This window comes from Protopterus annectens, chromosome 2.part0 (genome assembly GCF_019279795.1).
Source record: "Protopterus annectens isolate FY-2018-M chromosome 2.part0, PAN1.0, whole genome shotgun sequence".
NCBI lineage: Eukaryota > Metazoa > Chordata > Ceratodontiformes > Protopteridae > Protopterus > Protopterus annectens.
In genome coordinates, this window is record NC_056728.1 from 209,729,795 (window position 1) to 209,749,434 (window position 19,640).

The window sequence follows — 19,640 nt, forward strand, 5'->3', positions numbered from 1 at the left end:
ACGATTGCGATTCAGACAGCATGTCAGTGGTCTGGTACTTGAACAAACAAGGAGGAACCAGGTCATATCCCCTTTGTCGCAAGGCCCTAAGAGTATGGCAGTGGGCTTTATCCACCCAGCGCTTTCTGTTAGCAACGCACATCCCGTGGAAATCCAACGTGATAGCAGACAAGCTGAGCAGAGTAATTTTGTTGCCCCACGAGTGGTCCCTCAAGAAAGAAATAGTGGACAGGATATTCCGCAGGCGGGGCCAGCCTTGCTACAACCTTTTTGTCAGTTACATGAACACAAAATGCAGAAGCTACTTTGCCCTGATTCCCCCTCCAGGAAAAGCCCCAAGGGAAGCATTCATTCATGATTGGCCTCCGGGTCTCCTCTATACATTTCCACCAATCCCGTTGATACCTAAGGTTCTACAGAAAGCAAAATCCCTGGGAAGGACCATCATTCTAATAGCCCCTCATTGGCCTCGTCAGATTTGGTTCCCCTTCCTTCGACTTCATCTTTTGGAGGACCCTTGGATTCTGGACCCAGTTCCAGACCTTCTGACACACTTGTCGGGGGAACTTTATCCCTCTCTGCAGTCCCTGCAGCTGACAGCTTGGCTGCTCCAATTCCCATCATAGCCAGGTTCCATAACCTTAACAGTGAGACAAAGCAAATTCTCTTATCCTCTCATAAATCTTCTACATGGAAGCTAGACCTTAGCAAATGGAAAAAATGTTCTATATGGGCCTCTAAAAACAATATTGATCCTTACCAAGCCCCTGTGGCCTCCATTTTAAAGTTCTTTACTATGATTTTCAACAAAGGAGCTGCAGCAGCAATAGTTCGTGTTCAACTTGCTGCCATTTCTAATTTTCATCTTGGATTTGAAGGATTGAATATTATGTCACACAAATTATCCAAGGCCTTTCTCAAAGGGCCTTTTCATCTCAGACCACCTGTGAAATCTCCCTATTCCCCATGAAATCTAAAAATTTTATGCTTTCCCACATTATTTTTCTTCCATTTGAACCAGCTTCCTCATGTGACCTCAAATTTTTGTCACGGAAGACTATCTTTTTAGTAGCTATTACTTCTTCCCGCAGAGTGTCAGAGCTTGAAGCCTTGTCCATTAAGCCTCCTTATTCGATTTTCCATGCTGACATAGTCTCACTTCGAACAAACTCCTCCTTTTTGCCTAAGGTCTGCACTGAAACTAATCTTAATCAAATTATTGATTTGCCAGTTTTTTTCCCCCCAATCATTCCAACAATCTGGAATACTTACTGCACAGCTCAGATTTTACTTGGATAGAACAAAAGATTTTAGGAAATCGGAACAGCTTTTTGTTTCCTTTTCAGACTCCAGGAAAGGTATGCAAGTGGCTAAAACAACTTTCTAAGTGGTTATCTGATTGTATCACATTCGCTTTTTCAGCTGCCAATATGCCCTTACAACACAAAATTAAGGCTCATTCAACCAGAGCAGTTTCTACATCCTCTGCCTTTCCTGCCAGACTTCCTATTGATAACATTTGTGCACCAGCCACTTGGTCAAGACCTCATACCTTTATCACTCATTACAAAGTTGACAGGGACTCTCTTGGGTCTTCTCTCCTGAAAAACATACTCCCGTGAGCCACCTGAGATAGATCGTGCTTGGGACGCTACCCATCTGTAAGAATGAACGGCGAGATAGAACAACTTCACATAAAGAAGTTATGTACTTACCATAACGTTCCATGTGAGTTGTTCATCTCTCCTTCATTCTTACTTCCCTCCCTCATACCCACTCCTGGGCTTTTAGAAGACCGAGTTGCTCAACCCTTCTATACTTTCTCTTATGGAGTGATAGAATGACATATGGTATTATTATACGCAGCAAACAAGATCTGAGGTAACTCTAGGAGCATTATGGGATAGGGACTTGGCCTTGAGCTATTTGAAGTAGGTTGACTTGGAGCCGAGGGATCGGCTCTGAACCCATCTGTAAGAATGAAGGCAAGATGAACAACTCAAATGGAACATTATGGTAAGTACATTAATTCTTTTTATGGAGCTTACCAGAATTTGAAGAAAAATAACTTGCCAGCAGGGAATACTACTAATGGGTGGGGACTGGATCCTGATTTGCTACAGTGAGAATGTATTAAGGGACCTAAAAGGAAAAATATAAAAACAGAGGGTTTAGTTCAAAAAAATTAAATGAGAATATTTGGTATGGAGTATGAGAATTCAGTATTAGGAATTACTTATTATTCCTCAAGGTACAGTAACTTGGCTAGACTGGATAGAAATAATACTTTACAGGAGCATTTGTATTTAATTGAAAGCTTTGACACATATTCCGTAACTATGTAAGGTCATGCACTGATAAAAACTATGATAAAGTTGTAGGATGATGAAAACTAGATATCGGCACTTTTCTGTTTACCTATTAAAAAGAAGAAATTAAGGAATGGGTAGTGGAAATTTTTCCAAAGTTATTATGGAAGGTAGACATTTCGTCCAGCTAGGATAGCTAGTGAGTGGAATAAAATGAAACTGGAGTTTAAAAATCTGGCAGAAATTAGAGAGAGAGAGAGAGAGAGATGTGAAAGAAGCAATGAGAATTAAATTTATTGAAGAATAAGAGGAAACCTACACAACTAGAAGAGTACCAACAGCAGAGTCCAAAAGGGAAAATAAGAGAATATATGCAGGATTTTTGTATGCTTGAATTTAGAAAGGATATTTCAGTGTTATGTAACAATTTGTGACAATTTCATGTCCTTTTGGGATACAAATTAATGAAGATAAAATAAAGATTATAACTGTAAACTGTGTACCTACAAACTAGTTTGTTCAGCAATACCCATAGTTATAGGGACATGGTGAGCTGAAGTATTTAGGTGTATAAATTAAAATTCAAAAGGATTTTGTAATGGCAGCTAAGGGTATGTGGGAAAAGACAAAACAAAAGATGATACAAAAGTTGAGAAGCTGGAAGCTCTTTGCTATGGATGTGGCTATTAAAACTGAAGCAGTAAAATGTTTTCAGTTCTTTAATTTTATATACAAGTGAGGCATATTTTTGAAAACTATGCCATAGAAGAAGTTGCAAACAATAAGAAATAAGTTGGGAGACTTGAGTAGAAGAGAGCGAGAGTTAAGTGGAATAAACTGATTCTCCCCTTAGAACAAGTGGTTCAGGATTACCTGATTTTAACGGATACTTCAGAGCTATGCAGTTAAGACTTACATTCATAATACAAGCAAAAGGTTATAAATCAAAGTAAAAAGGTTTGGTAATGAAACAAATGTTTGTAACTAAGGAAGTGATTATTTTGAGCTGAAATAGAAGATCTGAGTTGCCTAGACATAGTAAGGTTATTCTAAGTTTAATGTTGATGACTGCCAAAAAAAGCACTCACTAGAAAATGGAGATTAAAATCTAAATCAACTGTAATTGAAGTACTGAATATTGTAAATGGGATAAAAGGACTGGAGGTGAGATCTTTAGAAAAGAGAAGGAGCAAATTACATAGGAGTAAATGTAATTTGTAGAAACAATGCATACAGAATAACATTCGGGAGGAGAAATATTAAGGTTTAAGGGAAAGCAGGAATTGAGCAATTTATGTAATGTTAGAGTGAAAGGTAATTGTTATAAAGAAAACATGCATGCTGCATGAACATTACTAACACTTTCAATGGGGTTTGCTTTCTCTTAAAGTGTGATTATTTAATAAATATGGTATAATAAAGCTGTACATTGTAAATGGAGTGGACATTTGTCCACAACTTCATTACCATTTTTAAAGAAGTTTACAAAGTTAACATAACATGTTATGCCCTTGGCAAAGCCTAAGGGCCAGGAGGTTATCTGGGTCTGCATTAATGAGATCAAATGTGATGCGCAGCAATGCTTTTCTAAGACTGGTGAGACTTATTGGTCTGTAATTGTCTTGACCAGTGGTAAAGCTACCTTTGTGTAGTAGACAGATCACAGTGACCGTTTCCAAACTCCACAATAATCTGTGGAGAGGTTGAGGAAAAAAAAGGTTAGGGAAAGATTCATAGGCTGGCAAGCCAGAACATTACTAGGGCCTGTGGAAATGGAGTTTTTTAACTTTGGGTATATCTTCTAGAACTTGGTCTGTGGTAATTAGAGCAAGGAGGTATGAGGAATGTGAGTGGGTGAAAATGATGCAGTTGGAATTAAAATGTGTAACTGTTAGGATGTTGGCTATTTCCTTGGGAGCCTGGTGTGGAGTAGTATTGTAAACCTGTGAACATATTTAGGTATTTAAAGCTTCGTAATGTAATTGAATAAATATTTGTTTTATTTATTTCTTTTGTTTACTACAATGGTCTGACTGGTCAGACAGGCCCATTTTCAACAGAGGTCCGGAGAGAAAGAATGTATAGTTCGCTTTGTTGGAAGTGTCTGCCCTGAGTTCATTCCTCTTAACTCTGCACTTGGGGTTTTTGCTAGTTTTATTTCATTTTTTTCTGCAGAGGTGGGGAGCTAGAGGTTTGTCGTATTAAAACTTTCTAGTCTCCCAAACTCATTTAGGGTCTTGGACTACTGGCTCTGCCCCGCTCCATTTGCTACGCTCACTCTGCTCCCCTACCCCCATTCCCACCCACCCTCATATCAGTTACATTTATAGTTGAACATCACACCCTTTATCAGTTCCCTCCCACCCAGAGTTTCACACCACACACATCACTTACAAACCAACACCCTTCACCACACCATTACTATCACTCATTATTAGTATATCAAACCCACTTACTTTAAGATACTACCCTTAAACACTCTTCAACAAACATGATGAACTATAAACAGTCCCACTTAATAAAAGCTCTACTGTACCTATGTACTATCATCACCTTTCTCCTGCTCTCCTACCTCTCCTCTTACCACACTCCACTACATATCCGTATCCCCCCACAATGGCAAACCTAACCTCTATCCACTCCCCTGAAACTTTGTAACTTCCCTATCATGCCACTAGACCTCACCTCCTCTAGATCAGTCTCTTACTCCCACTACAAACTGTCAGTCAGAACTAACCCTCTCTCCTCATTAAAACATACTAAATTACTACACAAACTAACTGAACTGTATCTTCCCCTACTCCACAAACTCATTCACTGTGGTGACATTCACCCTAATCCAGGCCCCACCACAACACCCTACACAGACTCTAATCAGCCATACGCCCCATACTATAGACCTACCTCCTTTCTTCTCTTCATTAACATAAATGCAAGAAGTGTACTTAACAAAAGCCAGGACCTTCACGCCCTTCTAGCTGTATATAAACCAGAAATAGCAGTGCTAACTGAAACATGGCTTAAACCAGAACACCATAACAATGAGATTACAGCCCCTGGCTATAACATAATACGCAGAGATAGAGTAGAGAAAAAGGGAGGTGGCGTAGTGATATCGTTCCAAAATCATCTCACCATTGATCAGATTGAGTATAACACCCAAGAAATCAAAGATGCTGAACTAATCCTTGCCAAATTAAAACTAAACTCAAACATATCATTATTGCAGGTGGCTACATTCCACCAGGCAATAACACTACTATAATGGAAAATCTGCTAAACTGGATCTCAAACTCCATGCCACAAGAAACTGTACTATTAGGTGTCTTTAATATTGACTGGCTGAACTAATCTAGCCACACTCCAGCTACCCACATTAACCTCCATAGATTTACCCAAATTATATCCACCCCAACCATAACAGACAAAACCTCAAAACGCAAATCCATCTTAGACTGGATTCTGTTATCTGGCCCCACTCTAGCATGGCACTCTGGCTGTCTAACTGACAGTCTAAGTAACCATCAACCAACCTACCTAATTCTGAACAGACCCCATTACATAAGCGAACCCAACCTGAGAGTAATACAAGACCTTTAAAACCCCCTAAAACTACTATCTCTAGATGACGCCGTACAATAATTTAACTCCACTTTCCTGCAAATCCTAAACTGTCATGCCCCCTCCAGAACTATAGGACTAAAAGCTATCTATGCTCCATGGCTAACTAAAGATACTAAGACTACAATGAAAGAGAAGGATCAGGCCTGGAGTCAATATCAAAAGAACAAAACCAGTGATCTGAGGCAAACCTACCAAGAACTTCGAAACAAAGCCAAAAAACAAATCAAACTAGACAAAAGTAACTACTACAAAAACATGCAGGAAAAATATGCCAACAACCCTAAGAAATTTTGGGCTACAGTAAATGGCATAATCCACCCAGGTAAAGCCACCACCCCAACCCCAGTACTGCCAAACAACCATGACAACATTCCCCCACAATTTAACAAGTTCTTTACTGAAACAGTCCAAACTCTTACCAATGCCCTCAGTACCATTAGCAGCCCTATACCAGGTGCTAGCAAAACCCACCCTACTACAAAAAACACTACCACCAACTTTTCCCTACACCCTGTACCCACTAAAATTATTTCAATGCTCTTTAAGAAACTCAAACCAACCACACTAGCTGCTGACACCCTACCAGCCGAATTCCTTCAGGTAGCAGCAGACACCATAGCCTATCCCGTGTCCATCCTCATAAACAGGTCACTTGCAGAATTCAAAGTCCCCACCCTGTGGAAAACATCACACATGATTCCACTGCACAAAGAGGGCATCTCCTTAGAACTCACTGCCCAGTCGCACTACTCTCACCTCTATCCAAGGTATTAGAGAGAGTTGCACATTCCCAACTACTTCGGTACCTCTTACAAAACGACTTAAACTCCGAAACCCAGCATGGCTTTAGACCATCCCACAGCATCACCACAGCATTACTATAATTTACAGATATAGTTAACCACAATAGAAACAAGGGACTATTTGTATCTTCCATTTTCTTAGACTTATCTAAGGTCTTTGACATGGTAGACCATAACATTCTTCTCCAAACTTTATCTAACCTAAGCCTCAGCTCCTCCACTATATCATGGTTTACTAGCTGCTTATCTGGTTGACAGCAGGCAGTCCTATGGCATGACCAGCTGTCCCCCCTGCTACCAGTATCCATAGGTATCCCTCAAGGATCCATCCTTGGTCCACTGTTGTTCTCACTATTCACCAACCAAATCAATTCCTCCTCACTTACAGCATTAGTAGTACAATACGCAGATGACATCACCCTTATAAGTGCCGCCCCCACATTAAAGGAACTGCAAATCCTCACCCAAAACACTTTTACTCTAGCCGAAACATGGTTCACAAACATCAAACTTATTCTTTACCCCAAAAAAACTAAACTAATTCTTTAAGGCCCAGGTCCTGCTCCCCCCCCCCCCCCCAACAACAGTTTCACCATTCACTCCAAAGATAACATTAAAGTCACTCCAACTGCACATACTAAACTGTTAGGTGTAGAAATAGACACGAACCTCAAATTTGACATCCATATAGCACAAACCATTAAGAAAGTTAATAAAAAACTAGGACTTCTCTGTAGGAACAAACACTTTATAACTAAACAAACCAAAGCTACTATTGCAAGAACTCATCTCTATATGGATGCCTCCCATCCTTACTAATCTCCACCAGAGTGATCTGAACAAAATGGAATCTTGTTATAACAAAATAGCCAAGTTCGCTGCTGAAACCTCATACAAATCCCACCACTGTCTTGCCCTTAACCAACTCAATTGGTTTAAGCTACCTCAACTACTACTGTTTAATCAATTTACAATAGCGCATAAACCCTGCACTTCAAAAGATAATTAACCCCCACATTCCTACCAGAGCCTTACAATTTAGTTCTCAGAATCTAATATGCACTGTCAGACACAAAAATGGTGCTGGCAAGTCTCTCTTTGCCTGGACTATTGCCAAAATCTGGAACTCACTACCTAGCCAAATAACCTCCACTACCTCCACTATTCAATTTAAGAAACTCCTGAGAACCCACTTCTCAAACAACTGGCTTTGTTCATGCTACTCCCCAGGTTAATTTGCACCAATACCAAGTTCAAGGATTGTACTAATGGTCCCCTAATTCCTTTCACTGTAAAGCTTAATAATCACTCGTTATTTCTGTAACAAAATATTGAGAGTACTCATAATTTAGAAAAAACATTTTTTTTCTTGTGTGTGTTTATTTTGTATTCTGTATAAACCCTACTACTAGAATGCTGTATGTTGACTTTACTAAAGGAATTGTTAATCTATACATAACTTATGTTTCAATGAAACCTGTATCTCTGTATGATATTCTTGTGTAATTTCTTTGACATGCTGTTGGAGCTTTTCTCCCTGGGCCTCCGCTGAAAATAAATGTGTGTCCAGTCGGACTTTCCCAGTTAACAAATGTAAAATAAAACGAATAAGTAAATTAAATGATTGTTTTCTTTTTTTTATTGATACGATTATTTCTCTGTGTTTGGTAATTTTGTCTACTATGTTTTTACTTTACATTCATACTATATTTTATACTTTACTCCCAACCACATGTTCATATCAATGTTGAGAAACTTCCAATTAATCCTCTACCCAGAAATTCATTATCTGCACTCACCATTCCTAAGTATGTGTTCCTCTCAATTTTTTTACACCTAACTATAAATACCTTAATTCCTCTTTTTCGGCTTCTCTTTCATTTCTTAACTGTTACCTATCTGCCAATTAACATGTTTCCCCATACCCTTTTCACTGCTTAACTCACAACCTACTCTTGCATTTTATATTTCTGTTTAAACATGTTTAATGTCTCTCACTAAGTAATCCTTTATGCTACTTAATGTTATTACTTTTTCTCTGTCTTCATTGTAGTATTAATTTGTTTGAATATGTTTGAGTATGTTAACTATTCATTCAATGGAGATATACTCTTAATTCATTGAACTTTGACTAGAGTACATCTAGTGTCCCAGTGGGAATGCTCTTGCTCCCACCCCTCATAACTAATAATGGCAATTTTCATCTTCCTTTCTCTCTCATGTTACTCCAGCAATTTTTCCTTAATTCCCATAACACACATTATTATTCCCATGGTATCTGCAAAGAATGTATTTGACTGCACCTTTTAAAGCTTATGCTTATTACATAATAACTACTCTGTATCACTATGCAATATTACTTTTCACAGCCTATAACACCTCCAAGTTTCATCACTAGTCTGTATTGTTTTAAATGTTTCCTGAACTTTTGAAATTAAATGCTTGTATCTTTTACATTTGTATAATTATCATTAGTAATCTACTGTATGTACCTAGTTTGTTTGTTTTTGGAGCTTTTCTCCCCAGGACTCCATTGAAAACGGGTTCATTTTGGCCCAATGGACTATCCTGGTAAACCAACTGCAAATAAATAAATAAAATAGTAACTATTTTTATTCAGTGAAGCTTTTCTCCTGAGCCTCCGCTGAAATGGAATCTTTAATGGTCAAGTCGGACTATCCCAGTAAACAAACACAATAACAAAAAAAATATTAAATATTTTTGAATATTTATTTGGAGTGGAGAGGGATGACGTTCTTAGTGCAGTTATTTAGATACAAGTTCATAGATTTATAGTTAAAGGAAAACTCCGCCCTCTCCAACAGTTTAACTCCATCTTTAGGTTTCTTTTTTCCCCAAGGGTATGGTTCCAGCATTATGTAAGTACCAGAAACCTGCTTGTATTTTTTAAAATTTTTATTTCCTTGCATTGGAGTCAAAGGAAGGGAAAGCCCCCCTACTTTTTTTTTTAAGCTCAACTTCTCACATACTTTGCAGAGGAGTTTGTCTCCACCTGCATGACATATCATAGACACAGTTAAATCTGTAGTTCACCCTGTCCGGTACTACTGTCAATCTTAGATGGGCAGTTAATCCTGCTAGTGTCAGGAACACAGCAGCCGATATAAAAAAGACAGAAAGCTGTGGAACTGTTTTGCACAGTTTTTATTGCAGAGAGGAGAACTTAACACTCCCCGTTCATAGCAAAACAATGCCGTTAGGTCAGTCGGGTTTAAAGGCAATTGTTAAGTGTTTGACAAATTTAAATAAGCAGCTACACAGCATTGAAATGCTTAGCTTTAAATGCTAGTTATTTATAATAGTTTATTTCTTGACCCTGTTGATAGCCATTTTCAACTCTGTTTGTTGATCTAACTAAATATTTGGCCTCTGTGAAAGGAACACTAGCAGCCAGACCCCTCTCCAAGACCTATACTGTCTAACATCTCCTTTCCCATACTGCCTACCTTACTCTTCACTAGTTAATTTTCTGCCCTTAGTCACTTGTTGCAATACCACCACAGATCACTAGGTGGCAGTCTAACCAGGCCTCAACCTTTACCCTCTTTTCACTCTTACTAGTTTAACTCCTTGCTATATTTCTTTCCTACGTTCTCCTGCCTGGTCTGGTTGTCCAGATATTCCGTAACTGCTAACTCTATGCTCCTACCTGTTCTCATACCACCTTCTACCCTCTAACTAGTAAACAACATATCTTCCCCTTCCATACTTCTGTCTTGAACTTTACCTGCTCCACTTGAAGCTACTCACCTGCTTACCTTCCCTAACTGGGCTGCTCTGCTCACTGATTGTCTCCTTCACTACTTGCTCTAGCCTGCTCCGTTTGCCCTTCGGGCTCACTCCGCTCCCCTTCCTACCCCCAATTTCCACCCACCCCCTGTGCTGTTACACTTATACCTAACAAGTCACACCCATGTTACTACCTATCCAATCAGTCTCAACATATAATTCTCAACTCCTCCCCTACCTCCTCTTCTCTACTCTCTTCTCTACTCCACCTCTTTATCTAACACCACTCCTCCTGACTTCTCTCCTTAGCTTACTCCTTACTCACCTCTACACATAATCAGTAACTATAATCACTTCTTTTACAGCTATTTAGTTTATCTTCTACTCCCTTCTTCCTTCTACTGACCATCTTTCTAAACCATTACATTTATCTCTCCCTACCTTTTATCTACACTTTAAGCTTTCTATCTTCTGTATATAACCTTTCTATTCCACTGCCCTAATGGCCCATTCTCTCAAACCTTCCCTGAAAAACTTTCTTGTCTCCTCTTCCTTATTTTTACTTCTATCCTTAACCTACTCACTCACTGCATATGAACACTACACTCTAAAGCACAATGTGACCTATCTACAAACACTCCCCATCACACATCCCCACAGCCTTTTTCATAGCAACATCACCTCTACTTCAGCCTATTTGCTTCCCAAGTTCCATAGAAACACCCATGTTTCTTACCTCTCCAATAAGCTAACCCCACCCAAGTACTATAAATACTTAAAGATTTTATTCATTCAAACCAAAAACATTCTAACAGGTGGAGATATTCATCCCAATCCTGGCCCATCCCCACCAAATACCAATCTACAGAATCCATCATTTAATAATGCTACCTTTTCTTTAATAATTCAGAACTCCCTCAGTATAGCACATCTTAATATTCGTAGCATTAACAACAAAATTAGTCAAGTGCATGCTCTCCTTCAGGTTTATCCATTTGATATCCTTTGCCTTACAGAAACTTGGCTAAAACCTTCTACTCACGACCTAGAAATAACCCCTCCTGGATATAATATCCTAAGATGTGACCATACATCAAAAAAAGGTGGCGGTTTAGCTATCTTGTTCAAATCTGATCTTCTGGTTTCACTCTATGATGTATCACTACCCTCAAATACCAATGCTGAGACCCTTACTATCAAACTCCAAATGAATAGCGCTAAAGCAATCTATATAATCTGCTCTTACATCCCTCCAGGAAACAATATTAGCACCCTAGAAAACATTCTCAATAGCCTTTCTACCCATTTACCACAGGAAACAATTGTATTAGGCAATTTTAATATAGACTGGACCTTATGTAATTCCCCCACCCCTAACACCCATATTAATCTATTTGGTTTCAATCAAATAATAAACTTCCCCACTAGGATCCACAAACCAAGTAACAAAGAAACTACTCTTGACTGGATCCTTATAAATAGTCACCCACATACCTATAAGGTAGGCTCTCTCCCTGACGGCATTAGTGATCACATTTTAACCTTTATCACTAAACAAAAGAAATATAGCCCCCCAAAAAACAATTTTGTCACCTATCCGTTCTAAAAAACACTTCCAAGCTGAGAACTTTATTAATGAACTAAAAGCATGTAACTGGTCATCTCTAAAACTATTTAATCTAGATGAAGCAGTATCTTACTTTAATTCTGCTTTCTTTCAAATTCTAAATAACCATGCTCCTTTCCACTCCTCCAGAATCAGGACAAAAATAGCCCCCTGGCTCACAAAACAAACCAAAGAAAAAATTTTTCTACGAAACAAAATATGGGCAAGATGGAGAACCTCTAAAAGCTCTGTAGATAATCTATACTTTAAACAACTAAGAAATGCTGTCAAAAAGGATATAATCTCAGATAAAAAAAACTACTGCTCCCACCTGCAACATTCACACACTAATAATCCTAAAAAATGCTGGTCTGGCATTAATAAACTTCTCAAGCCAGGACATGCCACAACTCCTTCCCCCTGCTCTATTCCCAGTAGTAATCCTCTGCAAATAGCTAATGCCTTTAACAATTACTTCATTGAAGCTATTCAAACTTTAACTCAAACTCTAGTTCCTATGACCCCTACTCCTACACAACACACTAACAGTCCCTTTCCCTCCCTTCATTTGCAACCTGTACCAACCTCCTTTATCTGCAAACTCCGTCAAAAACTCAAACCCTGCACTCCCTCGGCTGATTGCCTCCCAGCAGAATACCTTCAAATTGCAGCCAAAGCCATAGCATACCCTGTTTCTATCCTGATAAACAGATCCATCTCTGAAGCCTACATCCCCTCTATATGGAAATTCCCTCATATAATCCCTTTGCACAAAGGAGGTAAATCTACTGAGATCTCCAACTACCGTCCTATTGCTCTACTCTCCCCACTAGCCAAAATTATGGAAAAATGTATTCACCATCAGCTACTCCAGCACCTTCTCCAAAACAACTTGCTTGCTAACTGCCAACACGGATTTAGGCCCTTTCATAACACTACTTCTGCCCTTTTAACTTTTACTGATTGCATAAATAGGAATTGTAACAATAACTGTCTCTCACTGCTCTATTTATTGACCTTTCCAAAGCCTTTGATATGGTCAATCACAACCTACTTATTAATGTGCTAAAAGCCCAATCTCTTGACCCACAAGCAATCCTTTGGTTCAAATCTTATCTGGAAAATAGACAACATGCAGTTCTCTGGGACAATAATCTATCCACACACCTCCCAGTGAGCACTGGAGTTCCTCAAGGTTCTATCCTAGGCTCTCTTCTTTTCTCCATCTTTATTAATGATCTCCATACTGTTTTTCCACAATCCACCTGTATACAATACGCTGATGACCCTACTCTTATCTGTACTGCCAAGTCTTCTTCCTCTCTCCACACCCTTACACAAAATGTATTTAACACAGTTGAAAAATGGTTCACCCAACGCTGCCTTCTTCTTAACCCCAAGAAAACTAAGCTACTACTCTTTACTCACACCATAAAATCTCCTCAGTTCCACTTCACTATTACCTCTGACAATGGAACCTGCATTTCCCCTGATTCTACTGCTCAACTACTTGGTATAACTATTGACCATAACCTCAGCTTCGATGCCCATGTTAATAATAATATAAAAACTGTTAATAAAAAATTAGGCTCCCTGTATAGAATAAAACCCTTCCTTACACCACTAAGAAATCCATTGCCCAGACTCATCTTACTTCCACCCTATTCTATGCATCTGCTATTTACACCAATCTATCAAAGCATAATCTCACCAAACTTGAAACTAGCTACAATAACATAACCAGATTTGCCACTGGCTCTCCGTACAGAACCCATCACTGCCTCAACCTTAAACAGCTCAAATGGTTAGAACTACAAAATCAACTACAATACAATCAACTTGTGATTGCACAAAAAATCCTGCACCATCCTACTAATACTCCCATCCTCACTAATCTGATCTCCCCTTATAAAAATCTTTCAACACTAAGCTCAGCTAATAAGCTACTTATTGCCAGCAGCCCTTCTAATAACAAAGCAGGCGATTCCCTCTTCTCCAGTGTTGTGGGTAGAATCTGGAACAAACTTCCTAATACACTCACCTCACTCTCATCCTCTCTAATCTTTAAAAAACACCTGAGAGACCAGCTTAAAATACATTGGCTTTGCCCTTGCTCAAAGCCTGATTGAATATACTTTTCTTCCCCCCCCCCCCCTGTTTCTTTTTCTCCTGCTTCCGTAACAATTACCCCCCATATCTTATGAACAACACTACTAAATAGTTTTGCTAATGTTCTAATGCTTTAGATTTTGATTGACTTCACATGAACCCTACTAAAGCATTAAGACTTGTTTATTTCTTCTACTCTAATGAAACCTTACATTATTCACAATTTATTAATTTTTTCTTATCATGTCTTATTATGTAATGTGAAACTAGTCATTTTTAGAATATTTTGAATGTATTAATTCACTCATGTTGGAGCTTTTCTCCTCGGGCCTCTACTTAAAAGGGATATGTATCCAGCTAGACTAGCCCGGTCAACAGATGTAAATAAAAAAAAAAAAAAAAAAAAAATAGTTTGTTTAAGATAACGTAAATGTAGTATTAAAGATTTCTGTGACATTTAGAGAAAAGTCAAAAAATATATTTTCTTGTAAAGTATCAATGCATTTACCATTTTCAAGCCCCCCCCCCCCAAACACACACACACCGACCAGAACTGCAGAAAGAGAGACAGGTGGCAGCCCTATCAACTAGGTGCACTGGTAGTGTTCATAAAAAGGTCTTTTATGCTTTTTTGTGACATCCTACCAGAGGGGGATGCATATCTGGTACATGCAGACCCATGAGAGGAGATTCCCACTGACTGAGTTCGTCCTTGCATTGTTAGAGTGCATGAGCATTTTGTAGTCCACAAAGGAAATGTGGCAGTTGATGGCAACCGTAATATACAGCTGAATTTACTTTAACATACATTTACTATGTGCCCTGGCATTAAAAACACTAAGAAAAGAAATCAGAAGTACTTAACTGTGTTAACATGCGAGCGCGCACACACACACACACACACACACACACACACACACACACACGCACACCCACACAGACATGTGCATTTAAACACAGTACTGCATCCCACATATGGTACTCTACAGGCTACATACATTTTTACACACACACACACACACACACACACACACACACACACACACACACACACACACTGGATATAAAAAGTGTACACACCCCTGTTAAAATGCCAGGTTTTTCTAATATAAAAAAATGAAACCACAATAAAGCATTTCAAAACTTTTCCCACCTTTAATGTGACCTATAACCTGCACAATTCAATTGAAAAACAAACAAATCTGTTGGAGGGAAAATATCAAAAATAATAAATGTTCAATAAGCTCTTAAACTAATACTTTGTTGAACCACCTTTTCATTTAATTACACTGTTCAGTCTTCTTGGGTGCACACCTGCCATCAATTAAAGAGACTCTCATTAACCCCATATAAAGTTCAGCTGTCCTAGTACGATTTTCCTGACATTTACTCAGTTGCCTGCTACAGCAAAAGCAATGGTTCACAGAGAGCTTACAAAGCATCAAAGGGATCTCATTGTTGAAAGGTATCAGTGAGGAGAAGGGTACAAAAACATTTCTGCAGCATTTTATATACCATGGAACACAGCGAAGACGGTCATCAAAAAGTGGAGAAAATATGGGACAACAGTGACGTTGTAAAGAACTGGACATCCCTCCAAAATTGATGAAAAGACCAGACAAAAACTGGTCAGGGAAGCTGCCTAGAGACCTACAGCAACACTGAAGGATCTGCAGGAATTTCTGGCAAGTACTGGTAGTGTACTAAATGTGACAACAATTTCCAGTGTTCTCCATATGTCTGGACTATGGGGTAGGGTTGCAAGACAGAAGCCTTTTCTTACAAAGAAAAACATGCAGACCAGGCTAAAATTTGCAAAACAATACATCGTCTCCCAAAAGCATGTGGAAAAATGTGTTCTGGTCTGATGACACCAGGATTGAACTTTTTGGCCACAATTCCAAAAGGTACGTTTGGCGCAAAAACAACACTTTGCATCACCAAAAAAAACACCATCACCAGGGTGAAGCATGGTGGTGGGCAGTATCATGCTTTGGAGTTGCTTTACTTCAGCTAGAACTGGGGCTTTAACCATGGTGGAGGGAATTATGAACAGTTCCAAATACCAGTCACTTTTGGCCCAAAACCTTCAGGCGTCTGCTAGAAAGCTGAAGATTAAGAGGAATTTTACCTTTCAACATGATAATGACCCCAAGCATACATACAAATCAACAAAAGAATGGCTTCACCAGAAGAAAATTAAAGTTTTGGAATGGCCCAGCCAGAGCCCAGATCTAAATCCCGTAGAAAATCTGAGGGGTGACCTGAAGAGGGCTGTGCACAAGAGATGCCCTAGCAATCTGACAGATTTGGAGCGCTTTTGCAAGGAAGATTGGGCAAATATTGCCAAGTCAAGATGTGCCATGCTGATAAACTCCTACCCAAGAAGGCTGAATGCTGTAATTAAACTAAAAGGTGCTTCAACAAAGTATTTAGTTTAAGGGTGTGCGCTCTTATGCAACCAGCTTATTGTACGTTTTTTATTTTTTATATTTTTTCCCTAACCGATTTGTTTTTCAGTTGAATTGTACAGGTTATAGGTCACATTAAAGGTGGGAAAAGTTTTGAAATGATTTACTGTGGTCTCATTTTTTTATATCAGAAAAACCTGGCATCTTAACAGAGGTGTGTACACTTTTATAGCCACTGTATATCCATGTGTGTGCCTTTATGTGTAGACACACATATACAGTTACAGAAAATTTCCATTTTGATTTGTTTTTCTTGAAAGGACATTAAGTATGTACACAGGCATAATATAGTTTTCATTTTACACACACAGACATTGTTTTTGTACACGTACTTTATATACACCCACATATATACACACACACCCACATATATATATATATATATATATATATATATATATATATATATATATATATATATATATGGGTGTGTGTGTGAGTACAATATGGGAACATACAATTCATTATTATAAACAATGTAGTAGAGTTAAGCATTATTAATGTATACATTCTAGTAACTGCTTTACTTGGTCACTGTCAATTGGCTATGTGTTGTACATGCAGTCTTGACTGATGTCTTTATGTCAGTATTTTTTTCTTTGTATTGCTAAGTGCATTTAATACTTATTATCTTTGCCAGTATAGCCCAAGTCATGGCTGAAAAGGGTCCTGGGACCAGTTCACTTTCCTCGTTACCAAAGTATAAATAAATATGAAATAGAAAAAAAGGAGGGTGAACATGACAGAAATAATTAAGGAACTAGTAAAGCATGTTTTAATTCTGCATCATTCATGAGAGTGAAAAAGGCTTCAAACTAAGTCTGTCTTTCACTTCCCAATGCCTTCAGTGGGGAGTTCTACTGCTTATGATACAGCAAGAATCGTGTACTGCAGTGAGAGTTTTCACACCTCAACATGAGAATGTGGGGGAAGGGCTGTTGATTCTTTTACGACTACAAGAGACTCCCTGTACAAAAAACTGTTATTTCGAAACCACTGTTATTTACCTACTTTCTTTTGCTGGAAGTAGCTAATAGTTATTTATAGCATAGAACAAACTCTGACAGACACATAAATGATGCGTAGTCAGGGAAAAATAGAAGTAGCTCTGTTACAGAAGGTTGTGTTTAGTTGACAGTGCTTCACAGTCCTGCCATTCTGTCTTAATGGCATGAGAAAACAGCACCACTTCCTTATGTCTAGCATTATTCATATAAAGAGGACTTGAAATATATTCTGGGAAGAAGGAATGAAAGCAAAAAAACAAGATCACATTACCTGTGCAGGTCCCATCATCCACCATTTTGAGAGAAACACATCAAAATTGTAAAAGAAGCACTTGGGGTGATTTTGAGGCATTAAAATAGCTCAAAAACAAAGATACAATGAAAAAAATGTTTTTGAGTTCTAAGGTGGAGTTTTACTTTACGTAATAAGCAGTCAGTCACTCTGCAAACCATTACAAGCATAGATGTAACCACGTCCAGAAGTTCCCTCCAGCCTCAAGGAGAGCAGTACAAAATAGACCAGGGAAGAATCATCGGAAGTTACACATTGTGCTGTCTAGGTGTAGCTTGATGGTGGCAAAGGTGCTGCTCTGAATGACATATAGTATGGGGGTTTGTTACATAGGTGTTGGAAAACTATAGAATGTGCCAACTTGTCTTATTTATCTTCTGATCAAAGAAGCTTGACTTTCATTTTTGACCCTAAAATTTATGTAGCCCATGTAATGACGAATTTTCCATCGTCTTTCAATGTCTAGTACTCATTACTGATGTGTCTGTTTTGCTGATAATTCTGTTCCACTTTTCTTTTTCAGTGGGTTTTAATTTACTCCTTACATTTAGTGCTGCAAAAGTGCACACCATTCCCTCCATCTTTTTGTTTTTAAGACAAATGCCAAGCACTTTCATTTGCTTCCTTGACTTTTATTCCTCATCTCACATTAGTTTAGTATATGTGTCAGAAATGTACTTTGTGTCCCGTATTAGTTATTATACCTTGTAACCTGCAACTACTGTTAGTGGGATTGGATTTTAGCCATAAAGTATTTTACACAGTTTCGTGGCCAGATGTCTTTTATTGTGATTTTACATGATTTCTCAGTTCTACTCTAGGTCTTAGTTTCCGTTTGCATCTGTTATATATTTGCACATAGTCTTGTTGTAGGCTTCCTGTAGTAATTGTATTTGGAAGCTTTGCTTGACATGTCCTTCCTCACAAGATCTCTGGACCAGTAGATTTTACTTTGACCAAAGTAACATTTTTGACTTAATTGCAGGCAGTGCTTTTGAGTTGTGTGGATTAATACTGAAAGCAAGAATAGGCTTTGTGTAGCCACACACATATGTCTGCATATATTGATGTGTTTTACATTGTGGGTATCTGCCTGAGTCTAATGCATTGTATTCTTTTTCAGATCGGTGTTACATACCCTTGCTGAGGGCCGAAGATAACTCTGTAGCACCAGTGATAGGAACCCCTTGGTCTCCAGATCCTTGTGATACTATGTCCTTCGTAACTGGCCACAGGCACCTTGGCAGTCCAAAAGATCCAGTTTTAGCTGTGAGGGCATTTGCTGGTCCATTGAGTCCATCAAAGGTAATCTGTTACTGTGAAAGTATTGGGGATTATTTTTTATAAAAAAAAAAAAATAATAGTTTCTTCAGGGAAGAACCTTATAGCAGTCAGTATGCACAGCATTTGTGTTTCTGTTAGCTATCAGTCATGTTTCTGAGAGTTTTCCTTACTTGTGAACTTCTCTATGAATGAGGATAATGCTGGTTTGCACTGCTAGCTGTCAGACATGTTTCTGTAAGTTTTACTTGTGAAAGTCTCTGTGAATGAGGACAAAGGCTGCTTACACTATTCAGCGGTCAGTCATGTTTCTGCAAGTTTTCCTTAACGTGTGAACATCTCTATGAATGAGGATAATGCTTGTTTGCACTGAAAAAATGCATCATCA

General features: G+C 38.5%; 1 protein-coding gene across 1 annotated transcript in view; it reads left to right on the forward strand.

The window, feature by feature from the left end:
• ANKLE2 (ankyrin repeat and LEM domain containing 2) overlaps positions 1–19,640 on the forward strand; it is a gene marked incomplete in the record, with an annotated part of 2,117,323 nt that overhangs the window by 1,438,686 nt on the left and 658,997 nt on the right. Inside the window, 1 exon segment of the mRNA XM_044060669.1 lies at positions 19,095–19,276. Coding sequence (XP_043916604.1) covers positions 19,095–19,276 — 182 coding nt within the window.